General features: G+C 48.1%; 1 protein-coding gene across 7 annotated transcripts in view; it reads left to right on the forward strand.

Moving 5' to 3' along the window:
- ACACA (acetyl-CoA carboxylase alpha) overlaps window positions 1-22,273 on the forward strand; it is a 1,131,726-nt gene that overhangs the window by 958,312 nt on the left and 151,141 nt on the right. For all 7 annotated transcript variants that reach the window (XM_086954890.1, XM_086954892.1, XM_086954891.1 and 4 more), the window contains 2 exons: window positions 4,039-4,216; window positions 8,718-8,830. In XM_086954890.1, the coding sequence (XP_086811016.1) occupies window positions 4,039-4,216; window positions 8,718-8,830 (291 nt within the window). The remainder of the gene's footprint in view (window positions 1-4,038; window positions 4,217-8,717; window positions 8,831-22,273) is intronic.

Raw genomic sequence — 22,273 nt, forward strand, 5'->3', positions numbered from 1 at the left:
AATTAAGCACGCACTCACAAACGCCATACCCGAGGTACCGATCCCCCTGAATCATCGCCGCTCGAGGACCGCCTCCTTACAGACCATCTCACTAAAAAAGCAATTTCTCTCACTTATCGCAAACTAATCAATAATCAGAAAGATCCCAAGCACAACTTGCGAGACAAATGGCAGACTGACCTGGGGGACATGGACGACCAGGACTGGCAAGAGGTTTTGGCGTCCCGCGAGAGGTGGGAAATCCATCCCGACTACAATTGGTGCAATTGAAGATCTTACATAGGACGTACTACACTAGAACGATGCTTCACAAAATCAGTCGGACTGAGACACCTCTGTGTCTGCGGGGATGTGGGCAAAAGTGCACGTTTTACCACACGCTATGGGACTGTCCCAACATAACACACTACTGAGAGGCAGTCATGGAGACAATTACTCTGGTTTGTGGCTTCGAAGTTCCCCCTGAGCCGAGGAGGTGCCTGTTCAATATTTGGGAGCCAACGGACCTCAACCATGCAGCACAGGCCAGTGCTACTCTTGGGATTACGCTAGCTAAACGCAATTTTGCACAGCATTGGGGCACGCCCACTACCCCCCGACATCAGCACTGGTGTCAAGACCTGGATAGAGCGATGGTGTCCAAAAAGGCAGTTTTCTGATGGATACATCTGCCAGTGGATTCCTCACCTTCTAAATATCCCCTTGCGTCAGCAACATTCGGAAATTCTTTTTTGTAGCTTAGCGCTGACGTGGACGACGTCACAGAGGCACCGTATCCCTCGCGCGGCTCCGCTGACGTCACCGACTTCATAACAGGCCCACGTCGGCGTGATGACATCAGTTTCTTTTTTTCTGCGTCGTCGACGCTAACAGTTTTCGAGGGATCCTCTATAGCTTGATAGTTACTTTGTGACTTTTCGTTGTTAGAGTGTTTCTTGTTCTTCAAAGTCAGCATGTCTTCGAAAAAGTCCGGGTTTAAACCGTGTGGTGAATGCAGTAAGATGATGTCGATAACGGACCAGCATGAGGACTGCGTGTGGTGTTTGAGTTCGGACCATGACGTCCAGGGATGTTCTTCTTGTAAGAAAAAGAATCCCAAGGCACTACGTGAGAGGGAAGCAAAGCTCCTTGTTGCCAAGTTGAAGAACAAGAAGGACAGGAAGAGTTTGAGGTCTCGGACTCGACGGTCGAGGTCTCGTTCGAACTCGCACTTGAGGCCGTCTTTGGGTCATGCTTCTAAGTCATCTAAAAAGAAGCACAAGAAGAGAAGACACGAGTCTCGACATTATTCTGGAAAGGGCTCGGACTCGAGACCGAAGTCGCAGGTGAAGTCGCTTTGCAAGGATGAGGTGCTCTGTCTCCAGAAGTTCAAGACTCCAAGGGTGAGGCTTCGCCTGCGGATTCGCCGGTTCATTCACCTAAGCCGGTGTCGAACCCTTCTCCGGCTCCATCTCATTCACCTGTCCGGGAAAATGAAGGAGAAGAAGAGGAAGAGGAAGGAGTAGAAGAGGCTCCATTGCCAGAGGGTTCGTCGACCCCGGTGCACCAGCCTGAGGTAGAGGTCCAGGTCGAGAAGACTCCGGTTTCTCGAGAGCAGCCTGTGAGCTTTTTTCCTGCTTTTCCGGCTCCATGTCAGGACCCTACTCAGTTTCTTAATGCAATGTATGGAGTGTATTCCAGAGCTATGTACCCCTCTGGAGCACCGGTTGGTCCCACGGGTCCATTGGCATTCAATCTGGGTATTCCCTAGGCATATGCTCCTGCGCCATTCATGCCGGCTCCGACGCCGCCTCGGCATTTCTCGGCGCTGCTGAAGCCTTCAACGCCAAAGCCTTCGACGCCAAGACCTTCAACGCTGATGTCCTCGATGCCGAATCCGATCCAACCTTGTGAACAACGGTCTGGCCCTCCGGCTTCGAGTTCGACGCCGGCTCCGGCTCCATCATAGTCGGTTCAGGATCCGTCGACCTCATTCCTGAAGGAGAGGTCGAGGTGTGAAGCCCAGAGGCTTCTGGAAGAGCAGAGGTACCGTGATGCAGAAATGGAAGAGGGTGAGCTGCAGGATTCGGAGGATCTTTTCAACAATCTAAGGGAGGCTAGTGGTCTTGAGCTGTCTCCTGATTGGGAATTGACCTCTGTTTCTGAAACCCCTTCTAAGGATGTGACTCCATATCACTTAGTTATAAGGAAGGCTTTGGATTTGAACATAACACTTCCTACTGCAGAGTTCAAATCGAACATTCTGACAGTGGTCCTTCATTCGCCATCCTCTGTTGTGGAGCCCATGCTCCCTTTCAATGATGCTTTGGCGGAGCCAATATCAGAAGTGTGGAAAAGACCACTTACATCCCCTGCTGTTTCAAGGGTTGTTGCGAGAAGGTACAGGGTGGCTCCTGGTGACCCGGACTTTTTGTCTTCGTACCCTTTGGCAGCAGAAGCAATGCCGTGGTGATGTCAGTGGAGCCCGATAGCAACCACCAGGTGCGCTGACATCAGTTCTCATTTTTTAGCTCCCTTCGACACATATTAGCAGCTTGTCTCGCCTTCGCTTTTTTCACTGCTATGCATTTCTAAACTTTCTCCTAATTCCCCTTCCTTAGGTTAAAGACTTGATTTGGCACTTTCACACTGCCTTAGACTGAGTATAGCACAACATGGACTTATAATGTTTTGTTAGCAGTATAGCATATACTGGTTGTACGGTGGCCCACCAGCATACTTAATTGGGTTTTATATAGTCAAGATTCACTAGGAGCCTAGAGGGCCCAATAAGTGTAGGGAAGAAGATACCTTTCTATTTACCCAGTCCACCATCACAACATCGCTGACAATCTCCAGCAATGTATGGATTAAGAGATATTCTGACATCCCTGACCGAATACCCCCTTTAGGCAATTCCCATAAGCAGCCTAAATCCATGAAATGTTTATCCCGAGACAATGCTTGAGGAGTTGACCCTGACACAACAGCTGTGCCTCTCTTCTCCATTCTTACAGTCCACCTTATACTTTATTGACCAGTCAGAGATCAACACATTAAGCTTACTTTTCTTAAGAACTAAGGGCATGATGTATATGCTGGCGAAAGGGTACTCCATAGTGAGGGATTACCCTTCCCGCCAACATAATGGGCTGCCTGCCAAATTTTAAAGTGGGTGGACCATAGTTTGGTGACGGCAAAAACTACTCAGTGTCCGCATTGGCCAAACGTTCCCAATGGTTCAGTGGAGTAAGGACCGTCGGAGATTAGCTATAGGTCTGCACACTCAAATCAGATGGACGGACATAAAGCTGTTTTGTAGTGCCCATCACCACTAGGAGAAACCAGGCATTAAAGGGCAGTAAAAACAAAAAAATGCCCTCCTCACCATGGTAGACGATTCCAAATATGATGGGAAGCATTGTTTATTTTTTTCATTTTCAAAACCAAAATCCCACTTTGTAACTTTGCCGTACGGACCATACTTCAAAATAACAGTGCATTCTCAGGAACTGCCTTGACGGTGGTTCATGTGAATGCTAGAAGTGCCTGTCAGCCTGACGGACATTTCTAAATGTAGCTGTCGGGACCTCTGCCAGGGCAACAGAGTAAAATAATCAGTCGCCCTGGTGAGGACGGCCGGACTGCCTAAAACTAACATGGGCCCTAAATGCCTGGCTGGCATAGCTGCTTTTCCATCTTCAAGTTGCCATGTGATGCAAATCAGTGTAGTGTGCATTCTGCTCTCCAGTCCTGTGCCCTTGTACAGCGCTGTTCAAGTGATAATAGAGCAACAAATGGAAGCAATGTTGGGAAGAGTGCCAGTTTGAAAACCTGGTATTTCAGGAACATCTGGAGACCAGCCTGTGCCACATCTGCTTCAAAAATGTATTTCTAAATAGGAAAATCTATTTTATTACTATGGTTCTGGGATGAAGACTAATTTATTTGCTATTCTGTACAAGTCTGCCAGGGATTAGGCATGTACAATATGGGTATTTGCACACAGAAAAAAGATTTACTGTGTTGTTTTCTCCTGCTTGTGTCTTTTTCTGTTAGACATGTACGACCAGGTGCTGAAGTTCGGAGCCTACATAGTGGACGGGTTGCGTGAGTACCGCCAGCCCGTGCTGGTGTATATCCCACCACAGGCGGAGTTGAGAGGCGGCTCATGGGTGGTGATCGACCCCACCATCAACCCGAGGCACATGGAGATGTACGCTGACAGGGAGAGCAGGTATGTTGCCGGGTGGGGTCAGTCTCACTACCCTTGTTTTCAACCAAGGACATCCGCTGGCAGCTCCTCTGAAATGTGCTGCATTGGTCTTGCTGCATATTGGGTTAGTCCGAGCTGAAGTAACAGTAGCAAGGTGTTTAGCAGGGAACCTTGGGGAATGGGTGGGGGGAATAAGCAGAGGGGATGTGCATGTAAAGATGTGGAAGAGCAGATAAGGTCAGGTGGAGGAGAGGCTGTTCATCTGAATTAAGGTGGGTGATTTGACCTGCGATCTGCTGCAAAAGATAGTTAAATGTCAGATAGAGGAAAGCGGCTCCTGCGCATGCACTTTGATGTTGCTATGTTAAACATTGGAGCAGGGTACACCACACCCTGTAGTATAGGTGTAGAAAGATGTTTGCTGTAGAGAGATCAGTCTAGGGATTACTCTGACGAGTTCACAGGAATGATTGTCTCTAATAGGAGGGTAAATGTTGTTTGTGCTGGCTCCAGTCGGCTCTCTAACACAGGATCTTACTCCTACCCCCAAAATTGACCCTTCAGCCTTTGGCCATTCCTTGATCTACCTGACTGTGAACACCGCCTACAGCTGAGCACTACTGGTGTAACACCCCCGTTACCCTTAGACCTTACACAAATAACTATTGCTGCACACCTCAGAGAGAGACACAACAACCAGTCCCACTCATTAACTCCAACTGAACTCCAGTTCAGCAGAACTGTTCCATCGGTCTTCAAGTTTCACTGTCCTCTCCATTCCCAGAGGCCCGACCCTCAACACCGGATACCCTGCAATGCACAGGCTCAAAGCAGCATTTGAAGCATTCGTCTGCATACGGAAAGAAACCTGCGCCTTCTACGCTTGAAGATCTCACCAATCACAAGCTGGCTATCACTCATTGTTCTTCTGCGCTGGGCATATTTCCAGGACCACCTCACATAGCAACACTTTATCAACATGATGACCACAGGAACGTCCCCTTGGTCTACTCCTTGCGAACAACCAGCCCTGGCTCACCACTTTCAGTGTCCGACTTTTCACTCTAGTTCTCCAGATCTCTTCAAACCAATCAATACGGATACCAGTTCTTTTCTCCTCCCCGCCAAGCCTACAGAACTAGGGCAGCAGCCAACTTGGCCTGCGCAACCTCAGACGCTTTCAATCCCATTGATGGTTTTCTCCAGTTTCTCTTCTGATATATTTAATCACTTTGTCCTAAACGGGTTGTATCCCCATGCCTCAAAACTGCTGTGCTTTTGCCACTGCTAAATAACCCCGAGGCGGTGCCCTCCTCCTCAATGCTGTCCCATCTCTACTTCCCATTTTTTCTATGAACCTCGGGCATTTTGTGTTCACCTCCCTCACATCCTCTCATTCAGAACAAAATCAAATTTTCTATTCGTTCCAGTTTCTTGCCTTTTTCACGTTTGCAATTTTATCACTATGACTTACTTGCTTATCCTCAGTTGACATTTTTCTGGACTCACGCCATTGGTTTGACTCCTCTTGTTCACTGTCACACTATTGTCAACACTTGACACCCTTGGCTTCTCGGGTTCATCAGGCAATTGATTTGACTTAAACCTGTCAGACTGTTCATACTCTGTACCCTTGTTCTCATCTTACTAGCAAGAATTGAGTACCCCCAAGTCTCAGTTACGATCCCTGGATCCATATTATGCTAAAGGTGCATTTTCACTGTTTGGGCCCGGCGCACCTTATGAAAGGTGCACCGGGCCATGAATGTGCTGCCCCCAGGGCAGCCTTGAACTCACGCGGCCCTAGGGGCGGTGCATTGCTGTGAAAAATGGAGTGGCTGCTTTAAAGCCGCTCTGTGTTTTCACTGTGCAGGTGGCCCCTGCCTGAGCTTTGAAGGGGGATTAGAGATACCCTTGCAGGTAGGTGCAGTGAGTGACTGCACCCGCCTGCAAGGGGGATGTCTGGGGGGTCCATAGAACCAGTGGTGCAGCAAGTGAGAACGGGGTGGGCTGCCTGCCCTGGGTAGCACGAGTTTTGGGGCAGTGCCTTCCCCTGTTCTTACATGCGGCTGCCGCGGGGTGGCAAACGCAGGGACTGCCACAGGCGGCCAAAGGTTTAGCTACGCCATTGCATATGACCTTCATTCCCTCTTCAAGAGGGCTGCTCTCAGGGGGCGCTTTGAAATGCAACACCTTTTAAATGGCGCACTGTCAGTGAATCTCCTGAGCGCTTCTTTGCGTCTGCACCAGTGTCTGTAATACGCCGCGGGTGCAGAGGCAAAGGGATTACCTCATTTGTATAGGGCACACCCCCATACAAACGAGGAATTGCCCCCTTATGACTATTGCAGAAGGGGCCGCTTAAGTGTCTGCTGGCCCTTCTGTAATACCAAAGTGCCCCGGGAGCGCTCAAAATGGATGCAAACGCACGTTGGGCCCCCGGGGCACTCTCTGTAATATAGCTCCTTCTTCTGTCACTTATAACCATAATAATAGTAATAATATTTATATATTTATTTCCACTTAATACCACACATCTGCCAGTTCTATGCGCTGTAAATAGCGATCATCCAATTAAATGATACTCCGTTTAGTAACCTCATAATCAAGGAAGGCTTACAAAGGTTCATACTTGTGTCCTGCTGATTACCAAGGAGTATTCTGCTTATTAAACCATACTGTTGGCTTAAAATTCAACATCTCCTATCACCAATGTCCCGCCGACACTCCAGTATTCTTTCCTATCCACCCTTCTTCGTCATTCTGTTGGATGACATCTGTAGGTTAAGACCAACATACGATTCACTAATGTTGATGATGAATGCTAGACTCCATCAAGACTGACCACACCCTCTCGGATTCCAGACACTAACCTCCCTCCTGAGAGTAGTTTTAAACCTCTCGTATGCATTTGTAAACCAACCACTCCACAGCAGCAAGATACCAGGTGCTGAGTAGAAGAGCTTCTCTGCAGGGGCGGCCTAAAACTGTTATAAATGACAAGTAGCAGGGGAGGGTTGTAACAGGTGACCAAATGCCATTGCCGCTGAGCGACAGGGTAGAGACAGGAAGAGTTAGGACACAGACAGGGGTTAGCGATAAGGTGAGATGGGTCTGCCTGTCATGATGGGCAGGTGGCAAATGGAACATTGAAAGGTGATCGAGGGAAAAGTAACATGTGAACCAAGTACCATGATGACAAGGTACAGAAAGGGAAACTCTAAACCAAGCACCTTGACATGGGTAGATAAGGGATGGGACAAGAACGGAGGGTGGGAGGATGAGAGAAATGACAGGGCACCAACCAGAAAACGAACATCAGTCGCTATGAGGTGTAGGGCTGGAAACCGGTCACCAGAATGGGGAGATGGAGAAACAAGCCACAAATGAGAGGTGAGTAAAAGGTGTGACACAGATGAATGTAACCTTGTAAGGACTGACCTTATGATGCGGATGGAGCAGTTGACACACTAGCGAAAGAGGGCAGATATAACCAAGCCCACTGTAGTACTGGGGTAGGGGTTGGACACAGAGGATGTACTATAGGCACTACAATAAACTGCGCTGACACAAGTTGGGCTGGTTGGGCTGTTGGGGGGGGGGGGAGAGCTGCAGGGGCATGAGCACCAGTGTTGGAGCGAAGGTAAAAACAGTACTTTACACAAACATAGTAGTAAGATTACAAGTCTGCATTGACTGACGGGCACAGATTGACTTACCTAACAACGCTAACGAACACACAAAGCACAGAAAGTGAGACACTAAGTATTATTTATGTGAATTAAATTACTTTCTGATCAGGGTTGTTAACCAATCCTGCACTGAAACAGAGTTGGTAAGCATCCTTATCCAGGGTTAAAGACCTTCTCTTTAAACCGGGACATGTGCAAACGTTACTGGACATTGCAAAGACATGCTGAAAACCCAGGGAAGTACCAGTAAATTTGGGGTGCCTCATCACCCTAACATGGGAGGACAAGAGATACTGGGATAGTGCAAAAGCCTTTGGATAATGCCATCAGTGATGGGGAAAAGTACAGAGACACAAGTGCTGGGAAGGGGGGAATAGATAGTGACACAAAGTACTGGGGTCCACAGGAGTGAGTTTGCTTAAAACAGCACTAGTCTATAGTGTGCTCCTGCACATCATAACAGGAACCTTAACCAGCCAGAGAACAGCATGATGATCACATCATGTGCTGGCTGCTGCATAAATTGGCATGTAAACCAACAATGATAAATGGTGACATTAGAGAACAGCTGCAAGTTGCCAATCAGAGTATATTTTCCCCAAGAGAAGAAAATGTTAATTTGTATAAAACAAGATCAGTGAGGCATGCTCTTACAAATGTGTACTGCAACCCAGTGCTCTGCAGTGTAAGCACTTTTGTACAGAGATGTGATTCAACTTCCTGCTCTATGCCCCACTGTGTACTAATGCAATAGTTTAAACTTGGCCACGGTGCTACAACAAAATGTCCAAATTAAAAAGTAAATACTGTTCTTCTTCTCTTGTCTTTAGGGGTGGCGTCCTGGAAGCAGAAGGCACAGTGGAGATCAAATTCCGAAGAAAAGATTTGGTGAAAACTATGCGGCGGGTGGATCCTGTCTACATCCACTTGGCAGAGCGATTGGGTATGTGCCTTCTGTCCTGCTGTCAGCATTTTTATTTTATTTTCGAGAATGTGGGCTCAGATTCAGCCTCTGGTGCCGTAGCTGCCACGTTGCACTGCAGGGGGCACAAAGCCATGTATTGTGCATGGAATGAACAGTGTCGAGCCTCCTGCACTGATTTTTAGGTTGAGCCTTTGCAGCGCATGTGCTGCTCTGAAAGGCATGCTGTATTAGAGTATGGACGTGAGGCCCTGCCCACTCTCTGCCCATATTATTCATTGACTTGTGTCATTGTCCTTTGTAAATACTTGCTTCTGATTCGTTAATAGGCTTGCTAGTCCCTCCTTAGTACCACCTTGTCTTCTTTTGTAACCTCCCGGACTGGCCCTTTTACTTCTTTTGTCACACAGTATGTCTTATTTAGTCTGTAAGCACTATTTTCTTTAACAAGTTTCTCCTACTGCAGGCACGACATGCTTTCCTGCAACATCCAGCGCTTCATGCGTGCTTTCACTTTCCAAGCAGCCTCGGACAGTGGCAGCCGCTTCTTTGAAATGAAATAGGCATCACATTTACAAGAGTTTGAGCTATCGGCATTGCAAATGAAAATGCCTTTTATTTATGTGTTAATTATCAAAACAGATACATGAAAAGCATTGTCATTTACAATGCCAATAGCTTAAACTCTCGCAAATGTGAGACCTATTGCATTGCAAATGCTTGTTAGGCAGGGGAGATGCAGTGTCAGTTCTCCGCTCCACTTTGCCAGGCACGAGGGGAAACAGTGTCAGGCTGCCTGGCCTCTCTGCCAGATCAGGCAAAAATAGGCAACACTAACATGGTAATTTGGGCTATGGTGGTGAGTTCGGCAGATGGCATGTCAGGCAGATGGGAAATCTTTTTACCAATAAACGTACTAAACTTTGCCTAGTGGGCACAATGTTTGTCGCTGAACTCTTGCAAAGTTATTTTTTTTGGTTTTCTGAAAACCGACTCTCAAAGCAGGAATTTGTCTTTTAAGAACACAAAAAAGCAATGGCCCGACAGAGAGGCTCTTTATCCCTGCATGTCTGGCCTGTTGTGAGTTTTCAGTCCAGAGTGGTTAAAATATGTATCACTCTTCCCATCCTAAAGAGGTGTGGCGTCAGCGTCGCTGGGCGCAGAGAGGGTCATCAGAGCTGATAAAGGGAGCGGAGTGTAAGTGTAAAGCCCGCTGTCTCCCTTCATGCTCCCATCTACCTACAGAACGGGAACCGACGTTCAATGTATGGCGAAACTCCTGCTCCACAAACATTAAATGATGCCCCAAGTCTTCTGACTTTACAGGCTCAATATTACACTTCTGTCATTGTTGGCTCTCCTAGTTTTGTACAAAGCCGAGCCTCGAGTCTCCTTTCCTGTCTTTGAGGCTCAGTCGCGTAGACATGTCTCCTGTCTTCTGCACAAAGCTCAAGTTAGAGTCTACTGCCTCATCTCCCAGACCGGGCACTGGGACACAATTGCACATCTCTTTCCTGTCGCCAGGGCTATTGACATATGAGCTCCATTGTTTAAAGTGGGCACCCATTGAATGATGCCACAGCAGGTGACAAAAACAACCATATATCGTCAAGCAGAGGAGACATTCTGGCATTGTTATGGTTAATGATCCAGGGTTGAGCAGTGGGAAATGGGCAGATTTTTTTTGATTGGGGTGCAATGTATTAATGGACGTTCCTCCTCCACTGACTCCCCCAACCCACATAAGGTATTACCCTTTTAGAAGCATGCATTTACCTGCTTGTCATCTCCATACTCACTTACCCGACTGACAGGGTCGGATTGGGATCACAATTCGGCCCGGGCACTGACGAAAAAAGTGGCCCACATTCAAGAGGCGTGGACCATATTTAAGGGGCGTGGCCCACATTCAAGGGGCGTGCCCTTTCATGAAACACCATTTGCACAGACAAGGAATGAAAGTGGGAGGATACTGTTCTTGCACACGACACAGGGCCAAGGTGACAATGGCCTACATGCTGAACTAAAAAAAATAGCAAGGCCCCTTTTTGTCTCAAAATTATTCCAGCCCTCCAGCACAGGAGCACCTGAAAATCAGCATAGCCCCTGCTATTACTAACCTACTCAGCCCTCCCCAGACCTCCCCAGACCTTCAGCTCAGGAGCACATGAACAGAGGTAAGACCCCTGCAATTAGTAAATTAATCAACCCTCCAGGCCTTGGGAAAATGTCCTGGCAGGAGAGCACAAAACACAGCTTTCTGGGTCATCCAAGGTAGCCAGGTAGCCAGGGGGAGGCTGAGGTGAAGCTGGTGCATGGGAAGTGCCTTCCCAGTGTGTTCTGGCAGTTTGAGTGTTTACCATTTACTGTAGTATTACCCTTGTACCTGTGTATGGTACCCTTTTGTAACTTGCACAAGTCACTTTTCCCTTGTAACACACTGTTTGCTCCTCTCACTTTTGTTTGCTTTAGATACTTGCACAAGTGCCACCATTGCCTACGTAACGTTTGTTCTTGTGCTGGAGTGACTGCCATTAATTGCAGTATTATACCTCTACTTGTATTTTGTACGCTTTTGTAACCTGCACACATGTCACTTTTTCCTCCTGTAATGTATCGTTTGCTCCTCTTGTATTTTGGTTGCTCACTATTGTCACTTTTGATTCATGTAACTTAACGTTTGCTTTTGTAATTTGTCCACTTATAATTTTCTCCTCATGTATTATTGCTGTTCCTCTTGTGAAGCGCTCTGACACCTTCGGTAAAGTCCGCGCTATATAAAATCGCATAAATAAATAAATAAAACAAAAAAATTCCAAACATCACCAGGCCCCCACAGCAAGACCCATTCTTCCTCGCCCACTGTGCCCTGAATGTGAAGGGCTGTGGGCGAGGTGTTAAGACTAACACCGTTTCTGGGCTGCATGGGCACCAGGGGGCCGAGGTGCAAATGGCTCAAAGGCCTGAGAAACACCTGGCCCCCAGGGAGGCCGATTATTGCAAACAATCACCCCTCCCCAGCCCAGCCTCAGCTTGATTGCTTGCTTGGCAGGGCAGGGGTGAAGGAGAGCCCACAGCTGACAATAGCTGTCCGGCCGCATAGCAAGGCTGCTTTCATTTTCTCTGTCTCCGTGCACTCTGTAGGCCGTTTTTTTTTCTCCCCTTTCCTAGTCCACTCTGTGGACTGGGACAGGGGAGAAAAAAAAACGGCCCACAGAGGGCACTGAGGCACCGGCCCTTCGGCCCATTCCCGAATGCCCGCCTTGCCAATCCGCCCCTGCCGACTGACACCATTATTTCATACTTAGTGTTTGTGCGTTTTTAGGTTTTGACTGGCCATGCGCTTTGCGCATGTGCCAAAAAACCTCTTGAGTTGTGTGTGTGGCTTTGGGTCGGCCCTCGTCATTGATTGGCTGGCTCCGTAAATGGAGCCTTGCCATTGGACGAGGGGCCTGTCCGTCAATGATGGACCAGACACGGGGGCGTTCCCGAGATTCTTTGGCTTTTGCCGACGTCACGCGACGCCGGGAACGCCCCCGATTCTGGTCCGGCATTGCCGGCACCTGCCTCTGCCTTCCTGCTCGGGACATTGCACAAAAGACGCTCGATAGCCCCTCCCTCCCGCTCCGTGGCAGCCCGTCTCCCTCCCTCTCCTCAGGCCGGCCGGCCAGCCGAAGGAAGCAGCCGTCCGCCTCCAGCCAGGGCCGCGCTGGGATTGGCCCAGCCGGCCGAGCCTCCACCACGTCATCGGGAGGAGGAGTGGAGAGCAGGAAGCAAGAGATCTGCCAGATGTCCAGGTGAGTGCTTTGTCCGTGTGTGTGTGTCTGTTCCCGCCCCTCACCCTCCCGCTGTTAGTGTGTGGCCGTTCCCGACCCCCCTCCCGCTCTTCGTGCCTTTCCGCCCCCCCCTCCTCCGTTTACCTCGTGTGTGGCCGTTCCCGACCCCCCTCCCGCTCTTCGTGCCTTTCCGCCCCCCCTCCTCCGTTTACCTCGTGTGTGGCCGTTCCCGACCCCCCTCCCGCTCTTCGTGCCTTTCCTCACTAACCTTTCTCTTGTACCCGCTCGGTGCACTCTTGTGAGTACAATTCTTAAGAAAAAGCACAGGGCCGGTTTGGAGTGCTACATAAAAACGCGGTCATTAAAAGGTTAAATCTTTCATCGTGCACTGTTATAAAGTGAGCCCTGAAAATTAAAATCAATGACATGGGAAAAGAGGGGTGTGTGGTAATGTTGTAAAGCAATTAAGTTAAACCGAAATCCGCTGCCTCCGCTGCCGAGGTTTGTGTAAAGTGAGGGATTACGGGGGACGCGGGAGGCAAAATGTGAGCTGTACGGACACCGTCCCAGAGGCATCAAGTAATTCTGGAAGTCACTTCGGCGGGTGTCTAGACAGCCCGTGATAGTGGTGACTTGTAGCTGCCCGTGTTGAGTGAGGGGAGTTAAGGTGCTGAAGCACGTTGTGCACACAGTGCAGCACGTGTGCAGTAGGGGTGAGGTGACTGTAGAACTGAGGGTGATGACTTTGGTTGGGACTCCGGATTCGTCAGTGGTGATGTGAAATGAATTCCTGTGACGAGGGTGTGGTTGCGCTGCGGTACGCTGATGAACGGGAGGTGTGTGGAAGGGCCCGTTGCCTGTGACGGGTCCCAAGGGGTCCGTGCCTACTAATGGTCGAGCAGCCTCTGCAGAAGCAGGACCCAGGGGCTGCTTACCTTGGGGCTCAGGGGTGTCTCCTTGACAGCAGGGGCCTCGCGCACCGGAGTTTCCATAACACATGCGCACCGAGGCAGCCTTATCGCCGAGAGAAGGGAAGGGTCTGTTCACTGCGGGAAGCCTGGGTCCCGCCGACACCCCAGCAGGCAGTGGGGGATTGTCAACACCACGGTGGGCGGGCTGCACTGGCCCAGGCAGAGGGGGACCCTGTGATGGGTAAAGGTGCATGTAGCAGCGCCATGTCGCTGAGGGGCGTCAGTTGCTTTGGAGCACACAAGACCACAATTCCCAGAATGCACTGGTTTTTATGTAAGCCTAGGACTGAAAACAAGATGTCATGTCAACACCCACCAGAACCTCTACAGAAAACATTTAGCTGCCAAGTTCTAAACAGCAAGCCCGGCCGGGGAGACGCTATGCCCCCTCTGCTCGGCTCCTCGCTGTGGCTGAGATGCATTAACCATTAACCCCTCTTTGTCGCACTTGCGTTTTTGCTGACTTTAGTAGGGGCTGGGGCACTTTCGCGACTTATCGTGAGAGGTGGGTGGTCCCACTCATAACGATGCAGCTACGTTTTAAGGCGCTGCTAATGTAATCTGGAACACAAAAATGCTTATTTGTGATTCAGTGGCAACCCTTCGTGCTTTTAAAGGCCATGTGTACATTGAACCCCGCTCCCCCGCTTCACCCCACAAGGATTGGTATAGTCCACTTGCCATTCCCATGCCGCTCTGCGCCTGGAGCCCTCGCCGGGCGGCGGTGTTGTCTCTGGGGAAAGGGTCCGAGTGCGCTGCCCTGTGGTTTATTCTCAGCGTGGACAGGGAAGCCCCCTCCTGCGCTTGTTTTTGCTGTGGGAAAGCGAGTCTTCATTACCCCCTTGCCCAGGCGCCAATGCTTATTGTGTCCAGCCAGCCTCTTTCCGTGTTTTACTTCTTCACAGAACAGCAGTTTGTGGCCGCTTGATGCCACATCCGGGACCTTGCATCAGAATCCAGAGCTAGGCTTTAGGGCACCCGAGGCAGGCGCGGCACTGGAATCCCCAACACTTTACATCCTACAGCTGCCAAGTTGTATTCAGTGACGTTCAACTACAAAATGCGGGACACTTTTCTGTGAGTAAAACCGAGCGACCATTAGCACGGAAAGAGATATATATATATCAGAAAATGTACCCTTTTGAGCAATGAAAAGCCCCACCTTCCAGTTTTAGTAACTAATAGACACCCTTCTGCTTAAACAGGATCAAAGCAAGCTTCCCCCATGGCATGTTATTGACAAATAATAATAATATAGGATTTTATAAAGCGCCTGGTGACGCCATCACGGCGTGTCCCCGCGCTGTGGAGAGGGAAGGCAGGGGAAGGGAGTGACCTAAAGGGAGAAAAGGTGAGTTTTTAAGAGTCTCCTAAATAAGGTCTCTGTCTCAGCCAGTCTAATATGCAGAGGAAGAAGGTTCCAATTCTTGGCCGCCAGTGCACGAAAGGAGCGCCCTCCCATTCTTGCTTTGTTTATCCGGGGGGCAGACAGAAGCCCGGTACCCTTAGAGCGCAGTTCTCTGTTGGGCACATAGGGGATTGCGAGATCCTTCAGATATTCAGGGGCTACCTGAGAGGTAATCCTGTAACATATAAGGAGCGCTTTAAACAAGATTCTCTTTTTAATAGGGAGCCAGTGAAGAGCAACTAGTGTAGGCTTGGAGGCCGCTCTTCTGGGAAGCCTGAGGACCAAACGTGCCGCCGTATTCTGGAGAACCTGAAGTTTTTTAATGTTCTTCTCAGTAGTACCTAAGAGAAGGACATTACCGTAATCCATACGGGAGGTAACCAGAGCTTGAGTCATCGTGCGTCTGGCCTCTAAAGGAAGGAGATCCAGGGTGCGATTTAAGGTCTTTAGAACACCAAAGCACTTTCCTGTTAGCTTCTGGACGTGGCTGTCGTAGGAGAGTCTGGGATCAACCCACACACCCAGGTTCTTAGCTTCCTTGCGTGGGGAAGGCATAGGACCTAGACAAGAAGGCCACCAGTCCAGGGTCCAGCTGGCCGAGTTACCCCCAATCACCAGCACCTCAGTTTTAGAACCATTGAGCTTGAGGCAGTGTTGGTTCATCCAGCCAGCAAGCTCCTGCATGCATGTTTTGAAGTTGGCAGCAGCCAAGGGGGGACATACCATACATGCGTCATTGGTGAGCACAGCATACACATACACGCACCGTTCCACTCAAAAATCCCCAAACTTTTCACCGTGTGATTCCTTCGCAGTACCAGTGCATACTTTACTCACACGCTGCACAGACCGTAGCTGTGAAAGCTTCCCTGGCATGCGTCCTTCCAACACGTCACATGTGGTATGGGAAGAGAGACGGACGTGAAGGATGGAGGGGGTGGTAAACAAACTGCACCCATGTCCTGCGGTCATTGTTCTAGTTTTGCGTTGCCATCAGTTTCGCTTTTCATTCATCCTGGCACTCGGGTGAGTGGCATTGTGGTTTCACTCTAGCCTGTTTTGCCAAAAAGGGCACTCTGAGATCTTTTATAAGTTAGATGTCTTTGTCAGCAGATCTTGGGTTTTCTAGACGAAAGCATGCATTTCCAAAGGCCCCTCATACCAGTGTCCAGACTTGGAGATAAATAACTATCTGAATATTAGAAACCATGTTACATGTAAATAATGCACTAATTCCAAACATACTCAGTGTGTGTGTGCCGCTCCCCGCATTCTAACCAAGAGGTGCACTGAGTGAGTGTGAACATGTTGTAATGAGGCTGGTGCCGAATGCAGCGCACTGCTCCGAGCTCTGCCACAGGAGCCTTCACCTGTGTCAAAAATAGGAACACAAGTGATTCCTGTGTCTTTTACCCTGTGCATGGTTGTGTCTGACTGGGGCAGAAAATACGCCACCCCATTTGATGATCGCGGCAGTTTTTAACTTGTGAAGGGCAGCTGTGTGGATGTTTCGCAATGGATGGGAGACTGCATGCATGTGTACTCGCTGCGGGCAATGTTTGTGGGAAAAGTTGTCAAATTAACAGTAAAGCCAGGCTCGCCAGGCCATAAAAAAGGCCCACAAACAGCCAGCTCACACACTGACTTGTCGGACCAGTTCTTCTGGCACTGCCAGTTTGCCCTGTAGGTCAGCTGGACCCAGGCCCCAAGGATGCAAGCAAGTCTAACAGGAATGATTTGGCGACACCAATTCCCAGAACTTGCGCTACAGTCTACACATTTTTACAAGCGGAGCAATCTCTCCCTCATCCAGTGGTGGGTGTAATCAAGGTATTCAGCAGAACCCGCCTCTCTGTTCTTCAAGTAGATGTGCTTGAGTGTCATCAGACATTTGCAAGAGCATCTGATGTTGTTCTGATATTTGAGCCTGGGGTGGGTGTAGCCATTAAAGGGCAGAGGTGAGAGGGAAGGCACCTGTTGTACTCCCTGTGAAACTCTGAGAACATATTTCTGTTGATCTAATTCAAAATTTCTGGCTGCAGTTGAGGAGGAAGTGTTGAATCTACTCATAGGCCATACGTAGCTCCCCTCCCCAGACCTAAAGCCTCTTTAGCAGAATGGCGTGGCCTACTGCATAGGTTGCTGAGAATCCTTGAGATGGTGGCCTGGCATTAATGGCGGGTGGTTAGATGATAATGTACTTGCTAAAAAAGATTCAGTGCCTCTGTCTTGTCGGAAGCCCAACTGGAGGATTTGCAAAATTTGATTTCTTTTCACTCATTTTAGCAGCTGTGTGTTTTCTCTTCATGTACCCCTGTTAAGAATTGTGTCTGCCTATGCAGGCTGGAGATGAGTGAGGGGGGCACAAATTTAAGATTGATAGTGGCAGGGCATCAAAAGGAAATGCTGCTCAGGGTGCCAATTGTGTCAGACGTCTAGACTAAAAATATTGTGACTGCTTCATGCACGCTGAATCTGGGATGTGTGCCCGTCAGATCAATAGCAGCTCTGTCTGTTGCTAGTGTTACATTATCATATGTTCAGGGATTGGTCGTGGTGCCCAGATGGTGACCTTTGTTTGATAATGTCATTAAAAAACTCAACGTTCACTCACTGTTGGTGTCTTGTATTGCGGTATTATTGCGTTACTTATGTCTCTTAAGTGTGTGTTTGTGTGTGTATACATACACCGTATGTATTGTAATCTATGTGGTTTGATAGCTCAATCGGTCGCTCATTCAGCGCTGCATTTTAGCCCCGGTCATGGCGCTCGAGAGTGGACATTGCCGTTGATTGGCCGCCGCCCGTGGGATGCAGTGGTTCAGATGCGTTTCGGGCCCCAGAGGGGGGGGGAGGGAGGGAGACCTTGTTTTGGAGTTGAGGTTTGCTTTGTTTTTTCTCAGATGCGGTGACAGAACTCCTCTTCTGTTTGCCATAGTCTCACGGTCATGATGACAAAGGTGACACGGCGCAGGGCTGGGCCTGCCAACCCGCCACACAATATAATCCGTTAGGGCCTTCAGAAAGATGTTCAATGTATTTTATTGTGACGAAAATCCAAGAACAGAAGTGAAATATTAACATATTGACATTTGTAATAAAGCTTGAAACATTTAGAGAACATATTTGATCCAGTTGTTGAATGGTTGCACAGATTGATGCTGTGGTGGCGCCGAGTGATGCTGTGGTAACGCATAGTGAGGTTGTGGTGCCCCTGAGTCATGCTGTGGTGGTGCTGAGTGATGCTGTGAATTGTTTCCCCTCGTTTTTGTATCCTTCTGCCCTCTGTCTGCCTGGTGTTTTGTGCCGTTCCTCCACCTGAACTGAGCCCTTTAAAATAAGGCCATGCTCCAAAAAGTACCGCAGCCCCCTGCCCTGAACCATAAAAAACTGCCCCCTACCTCCGTGAAGTACTCTGACTCTGCTCTCTACCCTCCCTTGGCGCCTAAAACTGTCCCCTGCCATGCACCCTACAACGCCTCGACTTACTAAACTGTCCCTTCTCTGTGTGCTTAGAGGCCGTAAAATGTAAGCCTAGGCACAAATGGATGGTTGGATTTGTGGGGTAAAGTTTTATTTAATGTGATTTTATGTAGCGCGAACTTTACCCGAAGGTGTCACAGCGCTTTACATAAGAACCAGTTGCCAAACCTAAGGACTTTGATTTACATGCGTTAAGTAAAAGATACAAACAGGAAAACAATTGAAATGTACTAGATGTAGTCACACAAAGAAGAGACTGTTGATTCTCGTTATATTTCTATATACATATGGAAGGGATATGAATAGATGTACTGCAAGAGTCACATAGGAATGTTAGAGTAGAAAGGTCTACTGCATATACTAGTGAATACAGTCATCTCTATATAGAGAAAAAATGAGTTATATTTAGAGGGGTCGGAGTGGGACGCAGTGGGTGGATGGATGCATGATGGATGGATGTATGCATGATGCATGGATGTATGGGTGGATGCATGGATGGGTTGTTGGTTGGATGGGTTGGTGAATTGCATAAATTGTTGAGGGATTGGCTGTATATATGCATCTACCCATCCACCCATCCATGCATCTATCCATACACCCATCCATACACCCATCCATGCATCTATCCATACACCCATCCATACACCCATCCATGCATGCACCCATGCATGCACCAACTCATCCATGCAACATTACAACAAGAGCCCGCAGCTCTCCTTCGTCTCTCCTCGCCCCCCCTTCCCTGAGCCCGCAACTCTCCTTTGTCTCTCCTCGCCCCCCTTCCCCGTGCCCTGCCCTGCTATTGTAAATGACAATGCCATTTATTTATGTTAAAAAAAAAAAAATGTCAAGAGCAATGCCAATAGCTCTAACTTTAACAAAGGCAAAACCATTGCATTGTAAATGCTTGTTTAAAATGAGCTGTCCATTCCCACCATGCCACACATGTCCACGGGAAATGTTTGCGTCTGCTTTAAGAGTGATATTATTCGTTTAAATGAAACCTGCACATAATTTTACCCATACTTATGAAAACTATAGAATGTTTCAAAGTTTTGCAAATGGTTGAAACTCTGCAATTTCTGTGTACATTTTCGTTGTTTTCTATGTTTTGTACAAGCGAATTATGGGCTCTGTGTCATGATATGTAAGGGCAAAATGATTTCAAATTATGCTCCAGTTTTGCGTTTACAGTTCACAAAATCCACAAACTAGTACCATAATCCATTTGGAATTGTTTGAGGGAAAAATCTTGTTCTTCACGCTTGAAAGCTATTTCAGGGTAACCCACCACACAAGCATTCGACTCTTCTCTGATCCAGCTCTCCGTACTGCTACTTCTCCTCTTGCTATGCTTACTTCTCTGGTTTTGTGAGTGCTATCCCCAGTTGGAGGGCCGTTTTGGGAGGGAAGCAGCCTCACTCCGATTCTGACTTAACTGCGGCCTGTGATTGTCCGCATTAGATGCACTTCTCCTCCTTGCAATTCGCTGTGGGAAGGACTTCCTTCAGTTAGGCAATCGTGTTTTAAAGGTTTTTAAAGCTTAAGTGTAGAAGCGAGGACTGTGGCATGAAGCATGTGGTTGCAACTGTAATGTTTGTGCACAGAGTGGTTGTAGGTCTTGCCTATGACGTTTGCTCTCATTTACGAGATGTATTGTATACAAGGGGCTTGCCGCCTGTCTACTGCTTACTGTTTGTTGGGTTCTTTGTCACTCTTATTTGCTGCCTTTTATTTGGGCTGAGTGTGGCAGCATCACCTCCTCTTCTTCGGCTAGAGCATGGACCATGTACAGATTCCTTTTCAACTTGAATACTGTTCCCATGCTGATCACTGTATTATTTCTTTTTTTATTCTTCTGGGTGCTTTTTACCCCCTTCCACCATCTGCCTTCAGGTTATACATTTTTTTCCTCTCTCAACCCCCCCACCCCCCCCCACACGCCCATACGCCACATTTAAAAAAAATGGAAACACTATGTACAGTAGTCCCGTTGCTAAAAGACATTGGCAAAGCCAATAGCTCTTACATAGGAAAGCTATGCCGGAGGCCATGCGGAGCAGGGAGAGCGTCAATGAATTTTGTCGCTGTAGTGCGGAGAGCAGGCCGGGCATCGCAGACGGTTGTTGCTGTAGTGTGAAGATCCTGTCGGGCATCGCGGTCTGTCGTTACTGGAGATTTGCATTGGCAGTCACCGCAAACTGTCGAAACTGTAGTGTGAAGTGCAGCTCTTGCGTTCCCAGTCACTGCTGGTGGTTGCTCTTGCATGAAGAGTCAACTTCACCAGAGCTTTGCCTTGATGATTGGCCTGGTTTGCAAGAATGGTGCCACAATATGGATGAATTCAATCCGGATGAATGGACATCAAACTCGGAAGACTGGAGCCACACTGATTACTCAAATTCAAGTAACTCACACAGTTCTTTCAAAAATAGGATGAAACCTATGAGAGGGCGAGGAGGATTTCCAATCCCACGGATACAGACACCTTGGTGGCCACCACAACCCTGGGATTTTCCTGTGAATCCGTTCCAACAAGGGCCATCTCGAGGCCCAGGATATCAACCTTTTTTCGGACAGGGCCATGCGGGAGAGGCCGAAGAAGAAACAGAGGCGAACAAGAAAACCAAACAGACCAACAGAGGCTGAATATACAATGGGATCTGACCTTGGAACAACGCCTAACCAGGATATTGACAAGGGATCTGAGCCTATCAACAAGCAACACACCCTGATCGTGCATCTAAGCAAAAAATCCCTGACAACGCTACAGATCAAAGTTCGGAATCAGGGTTTGGCTTTGTGCTGACTCACTTGGGAGATGACTTCATAACACATAAAGAACTGGCCGATATCTATTTTTTTAAATACGACTTCCCTCCTTTTTTGACAAAACAGAGATCACCACCATGGATACCATTCCAAACACAGGACTAAAGAATAAGTCCACTTTCAACCCACCGCTACATTTTATTGCATCAGCAGTGGCGACATTTGAGAAAGCAGTGCTTAAAGACTTTGAGAATATGAAAAAACATGCTAAACAACCTTTCTTTAATCTTTCAGGAAGAGATGAACTGCCTTAAAAAACTAGGATCTGATAATGAAATTGACATTAAGCCTGCGGGCATAGGCGGAGCCACCGAAATCCTAGATACCAAGACCTATCAAGAGGAATGCTGGCAACAACTGAGCAATACCAAATATTACAAACCTATACAAAAAGGTCCAACGACTAGATTGCAAAAAAAATCATATCCCTCCTGGACCGAGGCAAAGAATCAGGTTGGCTCATGAAAAGCAAAGCTCAATTCCCTGTTAACACCCATCCAAGAATTCCAGCTTTTTATGTTTTACCGAAGATCAACAAACACCTCCAACAGGTAGACCCATTGTTTCTGGCATTGGGTCTCTTTTAGAACCTCTTTCACAATTCGTGGATTGGTTCTTGAGACCACTAGTAACTGAGATGCAATCATATTTACAGGATACAAAACACATCCTTATTCTCAACAGTTCAGTTTGATCCAAGGTTACATTTTGGTGTGTCATATGATGTTGATGTGTTATACACAAATATACCGCAAGAGCGACACTTTCGATACACTCGACTTCTATTGGAACAACAAACTAGAGAGGATCTGACCCCAATTTCATTTATCATGGAATGTGCCTCAATCTCCATGAAATACTATCTTTCTCCATCCAAAATCAACTATACTGGCAAGTAACAGGGACATCCATGGGTAGTACCTTTGCTCCAAGCGAAGAGAATCTGTATATACATTGGATTGAAACCACTTGCATCTATTCTACAGATAATCTC

The sequence above is a fragment of the Lissotriton vulgaris genome, chromosome 2_1 (assembly GCF_964263255.1).
Source record: "Lissotriton vulgaris chromosome 2_1, aLisVul1.2, whole genome shotgun sequence".
Classification (NCBI taxonomy): Eukaryota; Metazoa; Chordata; class Amphibia; order Caudata; family Salamandridae; genus Lissotriton; species Lissotriton vulgaris.